The sequence below is a fragment of the Erithacus rubecula genome (genome assembly GCF_903797595.1).
Source record: "Erithacus rubecula genome assembly, chromosome: Z".
NCBI classification, from domain to species: Eukaryota; Metazoa; Chordata; class Aves; order Passeriformes; family Muscicapidae; genus Erithacus; species Erithacus rubecula.
Genome location: NC_136661.1, coordinates 9512410 through 9533455, shown reverse-complemented (window position 1 = coordinate 9533455; position 21046 = coordinate 9512410). Strand labels below are relative to the sequence as shown.

Genomic DNA, 21046 nt, shown 5'->3' with positions numbered 1-21046 from the left:
CATCAAAGAAAATATGAACTGTTCTTTTCAAATGAAAAACAGGTATTGGGAGAGAGGAAATAAAGGGACTGTTTCTATTGTTGATACCACTGAATTGTGTGAATAATGTGTCAGCAAGTTTGGCACATGTCAAGTACTTAAAATACAAAACTGGCTATTGACTGGATCCTGTATGTATAAGGGAAAGAAACAGTGTTTTAAATACATTAGTATTACAGGATTGAGCAAAGCAAGGCTTATAGATGATCAGCTCTACTATTCCTTTATAAACATTGCTTTTAGAATAAAATGTTCACATGTCAAATAGTTCAATTAATTTTTCAAGTTTCAAAACTCTGTTTAATTTTTATCCTAGATAGCCACCCACATGACAACAAAATGCTGCCTAAGTGATTCTAAATATCTGCAAATTACAGAATACAGACTTTTGAAGATAGATTGCATGGTATGATGTGGCTGAAAGCATTTATACTAAAGCTGCATGGAATTGTTGGAGTGCAAAGAATCTTTTTGCAAATAACCTGAATAATATAAATACCTTAAGTCCCTCTCTCTGTAACTCTTGAGCAAGATCTCTGCAGAGCTCACGACACAAACTGTACTGGTCTTCTGCTGTGTTTATTTCACTGAATGTTCTAAGACAAAAATAGAATGAAAATTTTTCAGTATGAATCCTATAGTACGTTCAGTATCTGCAATCTAAAAGTATTTTTTATACAGTTAAACAATACTATGATCAGAAGAATTCTTACTTCAAGGAACAATGAATATTAATAACAATATTTTGTTTGCAAAATATTTGAAAGGTCCTTCAAATAATGAAATAATTTTTCATTTTTCATTCACTACCTGAAAATTATTCAGATTAAATGTCACTGATGCTTAAGTATTTGCAAGACAGAATACTAACAGTAAGTGAATTCATAGAGCCAGCCAAGTTATTTGTATTTAATCTCCTTTGTATGCACTGTATAACATCATAAGAAAGCCAGGAACTGTAAGCCAACATCAGAGCCAAGAATCAGAAATAAATAATGCAGATGCTAAGAAAAAAATGCCAACTAGGATAATTATGTCTAGCCTCAGAGGAGGAAAAGCTATCTTTCTGCCAAAAATGTTGCCAACTGCCTTTGCTAGAGTGCTTTAGGAGGGAAATTACAGTGTTATCTTTTGGCTGTACATTTGCTTTTCAGTAATAACATCACAGGAAAAGCAACCTCCAGTTAGTCACGGTTTTAAGAGAAATGGAAAGCAAAACTTACAGACAGCACATGCTTTGGAAAGGTCTCACAGATACATTCTTTCACATCAACCTTTATATTTACAAATGTAAGGCAAATAAAATTAGAATTGATTTCACATCTCTAGTTTATAATCAGGTTTACCCAATTGTACTCAAAAAACATCCTCTATTATGATTCACATTCCCGTAAGAATCCTTGCATGCTGCCCAACTACTTGGATGAGGATTTCACTGTGGGTCCCACACCACTATCCAAGGAGCACCTCATGCTATTCAGATATTACTGCAGTGATTGAGAAGTTGTAAAAGTTCAAGGCTTGGAAAGGACAGGACAGAGAGAATGCTATTTCAGGGTTGTCTCTTTCCCCATATAAACTAGTTTCACAATCTCAGAAGCCTGTAGACATTTCTGGTCTAAAATTGTCCCTTTGAGGAAAAAAATGAAGAGAAAAAGCAACACAGAAAGGTACTATAAAGAGGCCCAAAATATCTGTCTAATTGCAAGCACAAGACTAAAGCAATAAATTTTTCAGCTATGATGGTATCAAAATTGCATTGGGCTAACTTAAGCTGCTCACAGCTATTAAATCACAAAATGACAGGACTAAGAATCTTTTCTTATCACCTTTTCTAAGAAAGCACACAATAGGGATAATTATTACAGGGCTTTACAGATGGCAGAACTAATTTTAAAAAAATTAACTACCTTCCTAAGGAACTTTACACTGGTAAAAACTTTAGTTAGGAAATACATGTGACTGCAGGCTACTACACTGATACTAAGCTTAAACAGATAAAAAAATTCAAGCCTTATCTTATGACTTAAAGATCAATTTGATCACTAAAGGCACTAGCAGAATTAGATCATAAGAGAACACACACAAAAATACCTCCATGGAGTTCTGGAGCCAAGGACAAAAAACAATGCAAGTTTGAATCTTGATTAGTGAGCTAGTTGTATATGTGGACTTAAAAATAAATATACAATTAAATTATATAATAGTACACATTGGTATTTAGTATTTAGTGATGCCAATGGTTGATGTAAATTTTTCAATATTAAAGACACATACCTTTCAGTGCTCATACTTTTTCTTTCTCCATCCCTTTAAAGAGAAAAAAAGTTAACCATACTTTCTTGATGTAGAAACATTATCATTTCAACAAACTCAGAGTCAACCAATCATGCTCAAATAACTAGCAGCAGTCTTTTCAGTAAAGCCTGGATGTTAATTTTTTCTACAAATCTTGTACATCAAGTTTAAGCAAGTGCAAATAGAAGAACAAATAGGTTAAGTAAAGATATAGAACAGTCACAGATATCTTCATAAATAAAAAAAGTTTAAAAAATCAACCAAACAAAAAAAATCCCTCAAAATTCACTTCTTATATCAGAGGGAGTCTGATTTAAAAAGAAAACAAACTACAAATCCTGTGCTGTCTCAGCTATAACTGAAGCACAGCTATTGGAATCCTGTACATACATGTATATTTGAATATTTCCTTTATTTGAGGATTTGCAAAAATAGTTTGCTTTCAGTCTAAACAATTATTCAGTTTAAAGGTGATGTGTTAAAGCTTTTTCTGTTTTCTTTCTTTTCAGTGTTAATTGAGTATCCTTTAATAAATCTTCTGTATATAAGGAGATCTCTCAGAGCAATTTCATTTTAGGTCATTCTTCTCTTTGTTAAGTATTGGAAATAGCAAATTTGGTACTGTCAGATTTCCTTAAAAGAAGGATAGTCTGACACAATAACTATAAGATGAACTATTTACTGAAGACACAGGTGTTAATGTGTTAAATGCTTGTTTTCTGTACCCTAAAATCACTGAAATCAAGTTGGTGCTGACAAAAAACCCCATAATTCTTAGACATCAAAACCATTAAAATCCTGACTTTGGAAATGCTCCTTTTTTGTTTTCAAAATGTACTAGGAGATATCCCAGGCTGTAAAACACCAAACTAGGGTGAATAAGAAGAAAGAGCACATAATTATTAAAAGGTCTGTTTATCCTAGTTATCCAAGGTCTGTTTATATATTAACAGAAAAAAAATCTTGAAAACTATGTTTTATCTTTTATCAAGTCACCTTCACTACATCAGTCTTACCGCATATTTTTAAAATAGTTTTTATACTCAGAATAGAAAAAAAAAAGCACAAAAATTTGTGCTAGCACATTACTGTGCTTCAAACTTCTAACTACATATATTATTTTGTAGTCAAATGGAAAAAGGAAAGATTATTGTCATAGAAGTTACAGATATAATACAGAATAGGTCTTTCAGAAATGCATAAGACTCTGGAATTTAATTAATTAATAACAGTACTTAATTAAGGCTCTTGGTTGCACAAACAGTAAAATGCGTTGTTTCAAGGTTTTTTTTAAAGAACATGTTTGTCTCCAGGACAGGCTTAGAAATGACAAATATTGTTGAAAAGTTATATGCACTACTAAGACCGACTTCTCCCATCCTAAAAAAGGGGCTAAAAACCATTAAAGTACAGGCAACCATAAAAGAACATACAGAACATATATATTAAGAAGACACAATAATCTTCAGTTCTATTCCACCAAATTCACATGTTCACAGTACCCAAACACATAATCTTGATAAGAGACACAGAAACTTCCCAAAAATTTACCACCAGAGAAGACCAAATACCTTTGTGATTTTCATTTTAATACAAAAATCATAAACACCAATGTATGTGTACTGTTTTTGAAGAAAGGGCAGTATACAACTGCTCAGGATATTTCAGTTATGTTCAGCTATTTTGATAATTATAAGGTTATCCTATCTTGCATACACTTATGTACAACTTCTCTGACTAGACCTTTTGGATTTCATACACAGACATAGCTGTATAAACATTTATTTTTCCATGTTTGACTACTGCATCTTGGACATAAGTGTAACAATAACAGGCATGAAACATCTTAAAATATATATTAAACAAGATAATATTTGCCATCCATAGTATTTGCCAATTAAATAGTATTTCAGTATGTAACACAGACAAGGAAACATTCAGAAAAACGTCAACACAGAAAGAAAGAAAACACATGGCTTACTTCTCCAAGTGTGTTGAGCCCAAACCAAGGGAAATATCCAAGAAATTACGCCAAGATACTTCTGAAAAAAGAAGAGAAAGCAGTGCCCTCTGGTGGTAAAGTTCTGAGCAAGTCACAATTCCAAGGGCTTTTAACATCTTCTCTGTTACTTTTCCAATACCTGGCACCTAGAAAAGAGAATATAACATCATAGTGGAAAATTTCCATTTGTTGATCCATTACCAAGAACAATTTGAATCAAACACAACATGGAAGATTACCTACAAAACCATATTTTCAGCAGAAATCTTGCTTCTAAAACATATAAACATTACATGACAGAACAGTAAATGTCATTGTTTCTCTCACCTTTCTAATGGGCAAATCTTTTAGGAAGTCTAGCACTGCAAGTCTCTCAGGAGAAATTCTGTATTGGCCGTTAGGTTTATTACGATCACTGCACATTTTTGCTAGCATTGTATTTGGTGCTATTCCTTAAAAACAAACACAAAGTACATGGAAATTTTAAAAACAACATAAGACAAAGTTTAATTTCAACTATCCAATATTTAAAAGCCAAAGAATAGCCTATACACTTGGCAAAGACTAAAATAAGGAAAAGAATTACGATTATTAACAACCAGATTTGACACAATTCTGCAAAAAGTTTTTGTGACCATCCTGAAAGAACATAAATACATGTAATAGATAAAATATAACTTAAATAAAGTGTACTTCCTATTTTAAGATAAGCAGGGTAACACAAGAAGCACTAGTAAGTCAAGAGAGGTTAAATACCAAGTCCTTAAAAAAACCATCAGTTTCATGAGTCAACATTTTTATGATGGTGATTACAGTAAGAAAATGCTTACAGTGGTAGTTGCAATAAACTTCTAGTAAGAAGGAGACCTTTCTTTCTTGTATTTCAGCAAAAATACTGTTTTTGACAAAATACAATCAAATTTATTATTTTGTGGGTTACCATTGGAATGTAGTAATTTATAAATATTTCACAGACATTAGAGGAATTAGGAGGGATGGGTCTTTCTATCAAAGTAACTGTTTTTACAAATTAACTCTGGAATTTGCTTAGCGAAAGAAAGAATAACTTTGTCCTAGAGCCCTAGAGGTATAAATTTTCATTTGCTCACTGATACAACATATAATTCAAGATGGTAGAAATAACTCTATTTGTTATTGATTATCAGTATTTTTTTAGTTACCCTTTTAATTATTTTTAATTTTTGGTTTTAAGATCCCTGTTTGCACTTTTAAAAGCTATGCCTGTTTTCTACACACTAACTTATCCTTGAGAAGACAAAACTTCAGTAAACTGTTTTTCTTCTATCACTCGTGAGATAACATACATGGGAGAGGGTTTCATCCTGCTTCTTCTTATTAGCTGTTTCTTCATCTCTGCTTACATTCCACACTTTCCTGACCTTCTGTGGCTGCTTCATAAAGCTCATCAGTGCCTGATACCTCACTCATTTGGTTCACAAAGCATTCAAAAGGCATCCAAACTAAGTGGCTAGAGACATACACTAGTTTTAGTCAATCAGAATAGCTGAGACTTAAAGGTAGGCTGTCTGAAGTCAAGACATAGAACTTGATTGGTAAATACTAAAAAGCTATTAAAGAGTTCATTAACTTCAGCATATATTTACTTGTCTAGGACTAACATTTTAATGCATTTTGATATTGTTTTAAGAAAGGAACAGTGCAAAGATAGAAACATGTAACAGCACAGATCTCCTATTCAAACTAAATGCAGTTTAGAAATCAGCGACAGATTTCACTATGACCCACAGTCTGACAAAAACAATTTACACAATGCACTAGAATAACCATCCATGCTAAGGTTAGATCAAGTGCACTGGTCATTCTTCCTTACTGTTTACTCTTATTTCAAGTAGAAAGAAGCAAAAAAATGATGTAACTGTTTCAATGATTAAAAGAAGAGTAGAAAAAAAAACAGTCATGACTCCTCTTGAAATAACTGAAAGTCACATTCTTTGCAGACTTTCAAAGACGGTATATTTTTTTTGTAGCAGAAGAAGCCTGTGGCAAGGCTAAATTCTTAATTAATGCCCTCTGAAATGAAAGTAGAAGACAATAAGGAAATACCAAGATTAATTATTATTCATGTATCTGAATACCTGCACTAGCAGTCAGTTGAGTTTTCTGCTCAATCCTAAAGCGAATTTCCTTCACAACTTCCTCTGCAGAAGTTCCAAAGACAACTGAGTTTTCCACTGATAGACCTCTTTGTTCAAGGTTGTCATCCATCAGAGATGTGTCATCTTCAAATAGTACTGGTGAAGAAGAGACTTCAGCTTTGTTAAATTTGGCAGACATATTCATACCATCTTTATCTAAGTTAGTCAGAAACACAAACAATTAGTACATCCATATAGACTGATTTCCTTCTTCACAGGCTTCAATATCCATAACCAGTTTTATTTCTTCCTATTTTTGTTTCGAAAAAGCAATTGCATTGTTTTTGTTTGAAAAATGGAGACATGTAACTGCTTTGTTTTTGCTGTGATTTGAGCTTGGCTGAGATTGGAGCAATTGGTCAGTAGGCTGGACATAACGTCCAGAAAAGGAAAAGGTTGAATGGCCTGTTGCTGTAGCAAACCATCAAGATTTTATCATTATTTTTGTTTTATATCAAATTGAAGGCCATATGCTCTCTTCCACAGATTTCTTTTCAATATTCTCCAAATAAAATTAGGGTTCTGGAATATCTAGTTCCAGAATGATCAACCTGGTGAGCTTCTCATTTTCAACTGCAGTCATAGTAGAACAAGTAATGTCAGCAGTCTTTTGTCTGACTCTACAAACATTACTATTACAGTTTCACATTCTGAGCACCTGTGTTTCAGATGAACAAAAGTATCAGGCAAGTGTGAAGAAGCACATGACAGTGATATTGATTTTGTAAAGAGTATGCCAGGTTGTTGCTTTCTATTTTATTAATGCTTTTCTATAGTACTGCACACTTGATTATCCTCCTAATGACTGTTAGAAATTTTGAATACAGAGAGTATAAATATTACAGTTTGTGCATCATTCAACCATTTGTATGAAGACATCTTTTCTATTACTCCCAAGTGGATATACAACCGTGGATGTGGTCCCAACTCCATCTTCCAGAGCAAAGTGAAACCCAGTAATACATTGAATATTACTAAAATCCTGCAGCGCTCCTGCTACTTGTTTCCAAAACTATCAAGCTGAATTAAAATGCAGACTTAAACCACACCATTTGTTTCAGAAAACCTAGCACTGCTTTTCAAACATTTTATTCACATTAAAAGAAAATAAATCCTCCAAGTCCAAATCATTAGCAGAGTACATTTTATTCATAAGTGAGCAGTAGAGAAAGTTAACCTGTGCACTAACTAAATTGGAGGAATATATGGGAGGACTTAAGTATCTACACTTTCAGTGGATGCAGCTTATCTGAAGCTGTTAAGCACGTGACAGGCAACTCCTGCTGCCAATCCCATGCAATGTGGTTGCAGTGTCTTACGCCATTTCAAAAGGCAAGCAGCCAATCTCTGCTGCAGTATTCACTCCTCTCCTTGCCTGCCTGCATGCCCCAACACCCGGCCAGCTCCCAGTGCTGTGGATTAATCTGTTGCAACACTGGGAAGATTCAGCTGCCAGAGCAGTGTCTGCCCACAGCCCGACAGAGCAGTGTCTGCCCCCAGAGCAGTGCCTGTCTGCAGCCCCCCAGAGCAGTGTCTGTCTGCAGCCCCCCAGAGCAGTGCTTGTCTGCAGCCCCACAGAGCAGTGCCTGCCCCAGAGCAGTGTCTGCCCACAGCCCCACAGCAGTTATCTACCCGCAGACCTAGAGCTTTGTATCTAATTCTGGGAGGAGCCCTGAGGAGGATCTTGGACCATGATCAGTGAGACCTGGGACATCCTAATGGCCATGGACACCTCTGCCTTCATCTGCATCCTCTGGGGATTGAGAGAGTGACTAATGTTCTGTGATTTTTGAGTGCAGATTATAATTTTTATATTGATACAGCAAACTGTGTGTGCTATCCACCCAAGTCCAGGCTGTATTGTATTATAAATTCTTTATATTGCTACTTATAGATTGCACTACACTGATTCTGCTTGTAGAAGTTCTGTGTCATTAGAATTATAAATTCTATACTATTGTAATAATGAAATCCTATTAAAAGAAATAAAACCTAAATTAAAGTGCTATAATTCAGCTTAGGCATGGTTCTGCCTGAGATTCCTAAAAGGAATGCTCTGTCTCAGTGACAGATGATCTCACAAAAAACGAGGGATTTGCTTACCTATTCCTGTAGTGCTTTCTGTATTGAAAAAGAACCTTCTCCTTTCTTCAGGCCAGTTCAGCCTTTCCTCCAAGTGCTCTGTTATGTTCAGGTAGGCTTCATCTAGGCCCATAGGCATAAAATTGGGATCATATTCAGCCAGTATTTCTCTAACCTTGATAAACACAGAGTGAAAGTTTAATGCCTTGTTAGTGTAAGAGCAGATCTTGACACAAATTAGGACATGAACAAATGTACTCTGAAATTTCCAGAAAATCAATAAATATTAAAGATACTGACAGTACAAATTATTTCTTGATACTGTAAAATTACAGTAATGCTTCCCCAAGTAGCGACATATTAATAGTAAATGAGAACTAAACAGATATTGAGCAGTGTATTTAACAAAGACCACTAAAGTAAATGGATAAGAACTTCACAGCCACCAGGTTCACTGACACTACAGTAACCATCTGAATAAAACTCTAAGGACATAAAAAGCAAAAGCAAAGTGGATAAACTGATGCTGTTTGCTGTGCTCAATGTGTCAGATATCACATATACAAAGGTTAAAAAAAACACCAGCAAACAAAATCCTAAGTTTTAAATTACACTAAACTGAAGTTATAGAAAATATTATAGAGTAATATATAGAGTAGTGGTTAATGCCACAGGCAAAACCTTGTTGAGAAATCCTTAGTGATAAATCTATCTTTCTGGAAATAATCATAGTAAAATAAATCATCAAAACAGAAGCTCTACCTTCTCTCCTCTCTCTTTTTTTTTTTTAAACCTGGAGGAAGATCTGACTGTATCATGTTTTTTCCTACCAGTTTGAGTCAAGTTCTTAAGTATTATAACATTTGTCCACATGCACTTCATCTTTCTGAAACTGAATAAAGATAGGATTCACTACTGAACTTTAAAAGACAAAATAAATTTAAATATTTTCAATCCAAATCCTAAGAGAAAAACATAACTAAAAATCCAGAAGTAAAAAAAAAAAAATCTAAGTCAAATTTCTAACACTTTAATACTTTACCCTATCAAACAACAAATGAAATACACATTGTTAAATATTCATAATGAAATCCAAGATCCTGAAGTTCAAACCCATGCTGAAATATGGCATGTTTATATATGCCTTTTTTCTTTTTTTTTTCAGAAATGAAAAAAAAAACCAAATAAGATCTTACTTTATATTTGTGAAGGGACTGAGGCTTCATAAAAATAAAGAAGGCTTGACATAATTTTATTAAAGTCAGGAGACTTGTGTCATGCAATAATTTGATTTAAAATGTATAAAAGATTTCTTTTCCTTTTTTTTTTTTAAGCAGGCTTTTAGGTATCATAACTATTTCCTCTGGAACTAAGTAAACTACTTCCATTAAAACAAAATTATTTCTTTTCTCCCTATTTCTTTTGCTCTATCAAATCCCTTCTTTCTAAAAAAATTTATCTGCATTTATAGGTCAGTAATGTTCTGTTTTTCTCTCCCATAATTAGTATTCAAAAATATTATTATGCATTGCATAAAATTATTATCTCCGTGTTTCCTATGTACTTGCAACTTCCTAGTAATTAGATTATGTTCCATGATTTTTAACTTTTAAGAATAATAAAGCTCAAGAGATTTTCAAAACTTCTATCAGCATCACCACTAACTTCAATAGAATTGCAAGATAGGCTAAGTGCAAGCCTTTTTCATCTCCTTGCCCAAAAGCCATTTGCCAATATTTGGTAGACTTTTGTTTAAAGATGCATTACTGAAGGTTTTAATATTTAAAATATCACTTTTCATAATATATAGAACTGATGTTATTGACACAGTCTAAAAATAAGTACACTCACTTTTGGTTAGAGACCACTTTCAGACTTACCTCTTTGCTCACTTTGCTGTATTTCTCAAAGTTCAGTGGTACTATAGTTAGATGGGGACACAGCCTTTTAGCAATAAATCCAGGCATGGCTGCACGCACACCGAATCTCCTAGCATGGTAATTTGAGGTAGACTTAAGAGAGATTAAGTAAGTTTAGTGTTCAGTAATAAAACTTTAAGTTTAGTATTACACAATAAAGCTCTAATACAGCTCCATACAGAAAAGACTGACAAAGCCAAGAGTTTATATGCATTTTCATTCCTTGTCCTCCCCTTTCAACCTGCTTACATGCTTTAAGTTTTCATTAACACACTTTTCACTGAAAAATCCAGCTTACATGGTCAAGTCTAAGAACTGCTGTTTCCTTTATTATTTTTGGGTTTTCCATATTTCCTATATATTTCATATTAAATATTGTCATTATATTTATGCTATTATTTATATTTATGCTATTATTTCATGGCTTATTAGGCTTATTCATGCAACTGATTTCTGTATTAGGTTAACATTCAGCCTTACCAACATACTCATTGAACCCACTGCTATAGGTTTTTCCTTGAGCTCTGGATTGTCTCTCATTTCCACAGCTGCATAGAAGGCATCCATGTCAATGTGTACAATTGTACTGCTAAGGTTACGGTTCTGTTCCAGTTCCATCACAAGTTTGTCCACCTGAACAGAATAAACCAGCAACTTAAACACTACTAACCTGGCAGAAGTGCTTCAGTATAGATGATCCTAAAACTCAGATGCATCTTGCATATAGACAAAGAAAAAAAACTCATGAATCCAATTCCCACCAAACCAGCACCAACATAAAAACCCCAAGAGAGCTTTGGAGGAAACTTGCTCTTGGAGAGAATGCTGCTGCAGCAATTGGTACAAAAACCACCCCAAAAACCAGTGGAAAAAAACCACAGCTGTTTTGGTTTAGCCCTGGCTAGCAACTAAGCTCCTGCAGCCACTTACTCCCTCAAGGTGGAAGAGTTAGAAGAATAAAAGTAAGAAAACTCATGGGTGGAAATAAAGACAATTTATCACAGAAAGCAAAAGCTGTACAAGCAGGCAAATCAAAATAAGGAATTCATTCACTGATTCTCATGGGCAGGTGGTGTTCAGCCATCTCTAGGAAAAACAGCTGAATCATATATAGGTGTTACTTGGGCAGACAAATGTCATAGCTGCAAAAGTCCATTCTTCATTCATCTACATCCTACTTTGTAGGCTGAGCACGATGCTATATGGTCTGGAAGACCCCTGTGGTCAGTTGGGGTCAGCTGTCCTGGCTGTGTCCCCTCCCAGCCCCTGTGCACCCCCAGTCTCCTTATTGGTGGGGTGGTGAGAAGAGTAGAAAAGACCTTGGCTCTCAAGTGTTGCTTGGCAATAGCTAAGCATCTCTTCATTATCAACACTGCTTTCAGCAGAAAACCAAAACACTGCCCCATGCCAGTTGCTGTGAAGAAAATTAACTCTATCACAGACAAAACCAGCAGAAAACCCCACCCACCAAACAATAAAATTCCACATAACATGACAAAAAACCCAGATGTATCTGATTCAGACAGAAACTTTGTAAGACCTTTGAGTATGTAGGTTTACTTAAAGCACTTAGCTTTAGAAATATAATTTATTTTTGAAAATCCTGAAAATATGCTATTAAAGAATTTCCAACGTTCCTAAATAAAGCTATCACACTTCAAAAAAGCTGCCTAGAATGGTGAAGAGAAGGCCAGCAGCTCACAGGACACATCATATATTTTGTCTTGCCAGAAATAAGGTCTCAAAAATGTTCAATTACCACAAAGTAAGCTACTATCAGTCCCTCAATAAAAGTCCTCAACTTTTGTTACAGGAACACATACCATATAAGGCTAGATTGCTAAGAAAACTGCAAGTTATTTATCAAAAAACCTTTACACAAAGTGTATTTCAATCCAAATATTAAAGATGCATGTCTGCTACTAGACTGTGAGCAGTACTACTTCATGAGCTCCATCATGTTTTGAGGCAGAGGCCAAGTAGGTAGATTGCTCTATGAAGTACTTTATGCTTAATTTACTTGTGTTTTTACCAAAAGTCATGCAGATCTTGTGCTTGTTCCTGAAATACTATTGACCTATGAATGAGGTATGAGCTGTGCTGTCATGAAAAAATATAAGTGAAATATCTGACAGGGGATTTTTAAGGCCTGCTGATTTTTGATGATTATGTTGGTAGAGCATCACACATCATTCTAGAAGTAATAGAAAATACTGGGAAAAAACTGAAATAATGTTCTATCAAAGTAAGATTACCTAACCACACTGATGACTATGGCAACCTCAATCTACACAACAAAAGGCTGCTACTGATAGTAAGAAGTCTCAATAGGCATAAAACAGCAAGAAATGGAATTAGCAAAAAGGAACCGAAGTTTCACTTCACTAACAGTCACAAGAACAGGCACTCTTGTGACATCAGGGTATCAATACAGAAATGTCTTTGGACTGCCTATAATGCATTTATAGTGCTGGAGAGGAATGTTTACAATGCAATTTGCATGGTTCTTCTCTTTTTTATTTCCCTCAACAGAACTGCTTAATAAAAAAAACATAAAAACCTTATACACAAGAACCGTCTTTGAGCTAAAAGTGCTAGAACCAAGGCAAGTAAGTTTGGCATGTTCCATTTAAATTGCTTATTAATGATTTACAAAATCTTTGTTTTTTTCCAAGCTGCTTTGAGGAATGAAATGCTAGACAAGAGCCTTAACAACACTGAAGAGCACAGTATGTTCTCAGAGGCTGAGAAAACTAGTTCAGACAAATTAAAAGCACAAGAGGAAGCTGTTCAAAGAAACAAAAAAAGTGGGGTATTTATATTATTCCCATTATATTACTAATTCAAAAGGATTCATGTCACACTTTAATCATCAAAACCATCCTTATTTTAAATTGTACTTTACAGAATTTTCAGGTTGCTCTCAAATTCAAATTGTTTAATTAATACTATCAATTGCTGCTCTAGTAGTATAACTTCTGTATTTCAATTTATCACATTTATAACAAACTTCTGTTTTACTTTTCCCCCCTAAATGTACTGCTGACATCATATTTACTGATCAGCTAACACACACATCTAAAGAATGAAGCAAAATTACATTAAACTAATAAGAAATGCAAGATTACTCTTCAGCGAAAGCAACAAGTAATATGCCAATACAAAACTCAACCAGATCTACTCAGACAATTCTTGGCAACTACAAAACCTCTCCCTAAAATTTGTGGAGTTATTCCTTACATGCAAGCCAGACTGACAAGTTTTTAAAAGCTGCTTTCAATTTAACTTTTAAAAATAGAGATAGAAATATATATATATAAAAATATATATATATTAAAGTAAGCTAGATTTAAAAAAAAAATACCATCAAGCAATTAAAAAGTACAAATTGTAATTAGAAGTTTAATTTTCCTGATAGCAACTTTCAGACAATTCGAAAAGTAACTTCTCCTTTTTTCTTATCCCACAGTAGAATATGCAAGTCTTCAAAGCAAGACAGAAAAGTCAATAAAAGCAAGACAATGGTAACTATTTATAGAATAAACATCCTGGATAAACCAAACATGGATGAAAGAGACCAGCAAACATCAGTACAGCAGTTTCCAAATCTGGCAGCAGCTGCATGCTTTTTAATTTATTACTAATTACTGTTGAATTTCATGGAGTTGTACACATTCTAATGGAAAAACAACAATATTATGTTGCAGACTCTACATTTTATTTGTATTACTGTTTCCATCTTATAATCAGGATTTTGTTCAAAAGTTCAGTAAGTGGACACATTTTTGTTTGGTTTTACCTTACAGGACTTAAATCAACTGCCAGCTTAGGAAACCATACCTGAGCCTCTAACCACCCTACAAACAAGGCTTCATCTGCAGATGAGAACATGTAGTGTTCATAGAGGTAAATATACAGATATCATTCTAATTTCAGAATACTTCCCACTTAAAATTTTAAGAAAACAGGTTCTTTTATCAGAGGGTAGTACTAAAAAGAAAGAGTTGAAAACTCAATAGATAATAATAGAAAAGATGATAGTAAGAACTGACTATATTCATAACTGAATGGAACTGATTAAACAATACACAGAAATTATTAAGATAACCAAACAAGATGAAGATTTGCAAAGTGAAAGGTGGAGGCATAGGGAGATGTAGCTGGCAGGTAAGAAACAGGAAAAGGGCAAGGTATTTAGAATATTAGAGAGAGAGAGAAGACTGGTTTCAGTTCCACAAATTTCAACATCGAGGACAACAGTAAATACTGAATAATTTCTGTCTCAGCGCACACAGTCCGCTGTGCACACTGAATAAAATAGCAATCCTCTCAAGTAAAACTATCCAGCAATCATTCAAAGACTGAATTATAAAACAAATGAAAATGGAAAGGAATTCAGCTCGTACAAACAATTTTAATTCTGTTGTGCCTAGTAATGTTTGGTGTGCAAACCAAACTTTCTTTTAACATTTCACACATTGTAATATTTTGCAGACTATTATCTACCATTACAATTTGAAAAATAGCCTCCTTATCTGTCTAGTTCAGGAAACTTGCATTTCTTGTGACTGCTAACCATAATGATTTTTCATTAATTAGCTTTAAAAAGGCATCAATTATACCCAGAATTATCTTTCTCATTCCATCGTAGGCTACTGAACACAAATATAAGTAAATTCTAAACCCAATAGTGATATGATACTTATTAGCAAAGTATTTAATAAAGCTTTACATAAATCATAACAACATCACTTTAAACTCATCAGGCTTGGAAAAACATAAATTTATTTGTTTCATTCTACTCATTTAGAGAACATTTCAAAGAAATGTTACAAAGTATTCTTCTAGCAAATTTATTTTAAGATGACACCATCAAAATATTGTGCACTTTTCCTTGTACGTCTAATATCAAATGGTAGTTGAACATAGTGCCTATCAGCAGAATACAATAAACTAGAACACACCAAAAATGATCCAGCATTTACCCCAATAAGTCTTTGGAAGATTAGTACCTGCAGCTGTGCTTTCAAGAGCTGTTGTGCTGTAATTTTCTCTTTCAGCTGCATCATTTTTTCAATTCGTTGGTTAACTTGTTGGTCTTTCTTGAGTTCATTTACATAAAATTTAGAACCCTGAAAGAAAAATCACAAAAACACTATGTTTTTCTTTTTGTATTTACCTTATCTTTAAGCAACCACATTTGATCCTTAAACACAGAAAACATAAAACATTTAAACATATAAAAAGTAAAAGTATCCACTTTTATAATAATCACAAAAAATATTTCAGAAGGGCTGTAATATATCATGTTTCATTATAACAAATATCTAATTAGAAAAAAATAGGGTCAGTTTTCTTTAAGTATCAGATATGCCTTTTATTTTCTCCCCTATGCCATCAATTATGATTTGTTGAGACTCATTGAAAGAAATAAGAACCAAAATGTAGGTGTGGAAAGCAATCCAATACTTTAAATTACTTGTGAGTTGTTTTTGTGGTTTTTTTTCCCATCTCTTGCAGTATTTCACAGTTAATCTTGCAATACAGATGTAGGTAGTGTCTACAGGTGCCATTTTAGAGATTATAGAAAATCTTATGGAAAAGAATCAATGATTCTTTTCCAGATTTCTTGATGTGTATCTGGCAATTACAAAGTCATGCACTTTTTTTGACACAAATATATTCTACTAGTTAGATGCCTATATGTTGGTTTTGCAAGCTTATTTTACAGTTTATTCTATTTCATAACAGGAAATGAAACAGTAATTTCTATAACAAAATCATTTATGTAAATATCATTATCTGGGATGTGTCTGACAAAGCACTGTTTCCAAGAAAGAAAATATAGCAATTCCAATATGTCGAAGAAACAACTTATCAATAACAAGCTTGATAACATACAAAGTATCATCAATGTGAAACTGCAAGCAAAAAAGGAAAAAGCTTGCTATCCAAGAACTCTTGGCAGCATGTTTCTTTTTCCCTCTGTCCCACCCCTGCAGATCACTGCAGAGCAGTGGTGGTAAACACAGAATGCCTGAGAAAAACATCAAAGTACATAATCTCAGGCCATAGTGACACCAAATAAAATACACACTTGTGCAAGAAAAAGTAAGAAAACCCTCAGTTTCTCAGATAAATTGTTATCCCTATATTGTTCTTCTGAAACTCACCAGTAAATACTAGGATGACAAATATTTAAATAGTTTGTAGAGTTGTGAGAGTGTCCATGGATCCTAAGTACAAAGCTGCACACTACTGTCCACCTCTCTTGAATACTTAAAGAAGACAATCACAAAGGCAAGCAGTAAAAATTTGATTCTAGAAAAACTTGATTACATCGAATTCATCAGCTACAGGGAGGTGACCAAAAAAGTAAATCTGCTTGGCTGATTAACGATGGGCTGGACAAAATGAATGGAAAGGGGGAGAAAAAGAGGAAACTGCAGCCTTCACAATTATCTCTGGAAAATGCTGTAGTATTTATGTGCTGCTTTGGACAAAAATGGAGCACTTAAGCACATACTCAGTTGTTCTCCTTCACGTCCTTGGGGATGAATCCAACAATACTCTAAAGTACACTAAACAATGGCCCCTCCCCTTCCTCCCCACAAATAAATTTCTTCTAAAAAGTTGCCATCCATGTACACACATGAGGGATAAAATCTGGGGAAGGAAGGAAGAGGGCCTTACAGGATTGAACCACAAATAAAGCATCAGGAGAAAAGTAATCAAAACAACCTTGGTAGCTTCCATGATGATTTTATTGATTTTCTCCTTATCCAAACCTTCCATTCCAGCTTTGTTATCATTAAGGCCCATTCTAAGTAGAACTCCATCATTGCAAGAGCTGTTAGCAACTTTTTTCATGTTGTCCATTGTACTTCCTCAAAACAAGTATCTGTTTTATGACTTAATACCTGGGGAAAAAAAAATCAAATATTCATGTTCCAACCAACAATAAAGATAATTATATTTTAAAATTAATTTTCTTTTTTTATTGAGTAAGTTTTTTATATGTATTCAGAAAACAACATACTTATTGCAAATATGAAGACCTGTACTTGTGCAAAATGGCTGACCTACCATACACACCACATCAAACTACCTGTAACTCGATCAATGTTTGGAGACAGTAAGACTTTTATTTTCTTACTAAATTGAAACAATTTCCCTTTAAAACTTCCCTTACAGAAATAATTGAATACAAACAAACCTCAGGTAAAGGCCAGTACCTTACATATGAATATGACATTTGTGCCTGTAAATTATCCTGTCAGATGAAAGACTACTGCCTTAAACATAAAACACCGCTTATTACTACATTAAAAAAAAAAAAAAAAGAAGAAAAAAAAGCAATATTTAAATTGAAGAAAACAACTGCTCATTTGGTCATCATCCCTGCTGAGACAACCTGTAGAATCCTTCCCAGTAATTTCTAACTCAAATTCAGAACCTTTGTGTCAAAATTCATATTTAAAAAAATTATGGCTTCAATTAAGTTTTGATTAAAATCCTAATTCAGGGTAAAATTCATGCAATTTTTTTTCCCATTAATGTGTTGAACCATGATATCTAGGTAGTGGAACTTACCAAGCTCTTACTACTCAACTACAGCCATCATTCATTTCTTATACACGCAGATACTTCCGATACATGAACTGCTGACATCTTCCCTTGTTCTCCATGAAAGTAAATTGCTGAAACCTCAATAGGCTCCAATCATAAAGTAAACTGTTTAGTTATTAAACTGATGTTAAAAAAAATAAAGAAAGCAAATTTCACCTTCTGTAACATGAACCAGTGGTCTTATTTTTGCCAGATTCAAACAAGCAGACTCACAGAATAGTTTGAGTTGGAAGGGACCTTATAAAGGTCACCAAATGCAACCTTCTGCAATGAGCAGGGACATTTTCAACTTCATCAGGTTGTTCAGAGCCATGTCCAACTTGCCATCAGATGTTTCCAGTAATGGGGCATCCACTACTTCTCTGGGCAATTTGTCCCAGTGTTCCACCAACCTCACTGTAAAAAACATCTAATCTATACCAATCCTCCTCAGTTTAAAACCATTATCCCTTGTCAAATTGCAACAGGCCCTGTTAAAAATTCCACGTGGGATAGTGCTATAAATTATTTAAGATGTATTTATTACTGAAAGAGCATACAGAAACTATTTCTTTCTACCCCAAGTCACTGACTCATAAAATATTCCAGTCTTACTGTAATGCAAAATGGACATGCACTCCTCAACTTTCACTGCTTCCTGTGACAGGAACCCTTCCTACTTGGAGAAGCCCCACCCATTTAGGTAAATACACTAGCTTTCTCATTCATAAAACACACAAATCTAATAGTGTGTCATTTTTTCTTTAAATGCCACTTTCCCATGCCAGGACTTCAGCGGTCTCATTAGCAACCAAACACAAAAAGGTCATTATGTATTTTTGCATTTAGAGATGAATTTTTGTTACAAAGAACCATGTGAGTAACTTTTAAAAATAAATGACGGCAATGTTCATATTTTCCTGAAGTTCTTCTACTGAAACATACTAGCCAACTGAAGTAAAGAAATTAAAGAAAGCCATGTTTACAAAAAAAGTTCAGTCAAAAATATCCAAATTTTAATCACATGCTATTAATCCACATTATTATTTATGGTTAACTGCTGAAAAATGCAAGATCTGTTACATAATGCTGTGTTTATATACAGTGAGTTGTACCACAAAGAACACAAGTTGATACAGAGATCAGAACTCTTCTCTTAATCCTTTAGGAGCACTTGGGCTTTTGGGAATAGGAGTACCTTCATAGTTCCTACGTGTATTTATCAAATAAAAGACTACAATCTTCTGAAGATGCTGAACATCTTCATAAATTTTTCAGCTACAGTACAACAATCTCTTACAGTTAACATATACATTTATCAGAACAGGTTTGTTAGACTTCAATTAGAGGAAAAAGCACTGCATCCCAAACAACATTTCAAATGTTATCTCATGCTCATAAGCACCCTTGTGTGAATTAGCTCCCAGTAATTCCATTGTTAGCTTCCCAGTAATTCCACGGCAATCTCTGGTATGTAATGGGCAACATTTCCAAGGAATACTTTCATCAAAGTATATATCCCTGCACTATTCTCCTTGCTTCTTTTATCACTCATTAACTTCAAGAAATAGGAGTGAACACAAGCTTGTTTCTATTTCTTATACTGATATTTTCAAAATGTTTTCAGCTGTTCCTTATTCCTGAAAGTGTCTCTCTCCCTAGCACGTACTAATCTTTACTTTTCCTCACTCAAAGCACTCTTAAAGGCTCAGATTATAGCAGAGGCTTTAAAATCTAATTTATGTTAGTCAAGACTAAGTCTTCTCAATCTCATTGTTTTGTATATAACAATAAGAAAATACCATGATAACCAAAGTGATCAAAAAAATAATTGTCTTTATAAAGTCTCATAAATGGTGATCACCTGGTGTATTTTATCTTTTGATCTTATTGTGTGTAGCAAAGTATATTGCCAGTCTCAGATGAGAAAAAGTATAAATATTTTAACAGAAATTAAGAAGAAAATATTTATCTGAGGACATGGCATTAACTCTACACCAAAGCTTACAGGTGTACAGAAGGGAAAACATGAACAACAGGTAATACAATTTCCAGCTGCTTAATATGAAGAGAACATGAACATCATCTTAGTTTCAAATAAACAGGTCAGAAAAAAAATCCATAAAATATTTAACATATTTAAATTTATCACAATAGCTACAATAGGACAACTGATACAGTACAATCAGATAAAACCAGTGCCCATTTGCCATAAGTGAAAATCAAAATATTTAAATGTAACAGAGAAGCTGCAGAGTCCTAAACTGTGCAAAATGTGAATAAAATGTCAATGTAGAAATATAGCAACTACTTCAATTAGACTAGAGAAAACACTGAATTCGTGATCACATTGTTTTGCTAAAAAATCTGGAAAAAGTGGGTAAGGGACTAGAGTCTAATGACACAGTCTACACAGGGTGACATACTTTTGGCATGCTGTTACCTCAAGAAGCTGTTGAGAGACCAAGCTGCTTCCTCTAATCTCTCCCAGTATCACACTGAGCAAGCAGTGTGTGAAACCAGAGGAAGGCAGTCTACAATAATATAGTACTATATTATTCCTGTGATTGGGGAACAAAGGGAAATAGGAAAATAATATATAAGTGGAAGGAGATAACTTTCCAATTGCTAGGGAAGGACTTCTAAAGGTAAAGACTTTGGCAGTGAATGTCAACCGTCAATGTAAACCACATCAACACACAAACAAAAAATTGATGGTATTTTGTGGTTCTTCTCAATGTGTAGAAAGTTTCATGAATAAGATGGGAAAAAAATCACAAATTAAACTGTAATCAAGCCCTTCTAGAATCAGGCACAGAACCTAAACTGAACTAGTAATATAGAGTTATATAGTATTTGAAAGTGCCAAGAGATTTGAAACAGCAATAAAATTAGAGCAACAATTTAATTTCAAATGTCCC

General features: G+C 34.0%; 1 protein-coding gene across 4 annotated transcripts in view; it reads right to left on the bottom strand.

The window, feature by feature from the left end:
- Nucleotides 1-21046, bottom strand: part of POLK (DNA polymerase kappa) — a 32706-nt gene that overhangs the window by 5627 nt on the left and 6033 nt on the right. For all 4 annotated transcript variants that reach the window (XM_079330244.1, XM_079330245.1, XM_079330243.1 and 1 more), the window contains exons 2-11: nucleotides 17259-17437; nucleotides 15530-15649; nucleotides 10998-11150; nucleotides 10479-10610; nucleotides 8620-8773; nucleotides 6457-6672; nucleotides 4667-4791; nucleotides 4319-4485; nucleotides 2317-2349; nucleotides 539-635 (exon numbers count right to left, since the gene is read on the bottom strand). In XM_079330244.1, the coding sequence (XP_079186370.1) occupies nucleotides 539-635; nucleotides 2317-2349; nucleotides 4319-4485; nucleotides 4667-4791; nucleotides 6457-6672; nucleotides 8620-8773; nucleotides 10479-10610; nucleotides 10998-11150; nucleotides 15530-15649; nucleotides 17259-17396 (1335 nt within the window). In that variant the 5' untranslated portion in view covers nucleotides 17397-17437. The remainder of the gene's footprint in view (nucleotides 1-538; nucleotides 636-2316; nucleotides 2350-4318; nucleotides 4486-4666; nucleotides 4792-6456; nucleotides 6673-8619; nucleotides 8774-10478; nucleotides 10611-10997; nucleotides 11151-15529; nucleotides 15650-17258; nucleotides 17438-21046) is intronic.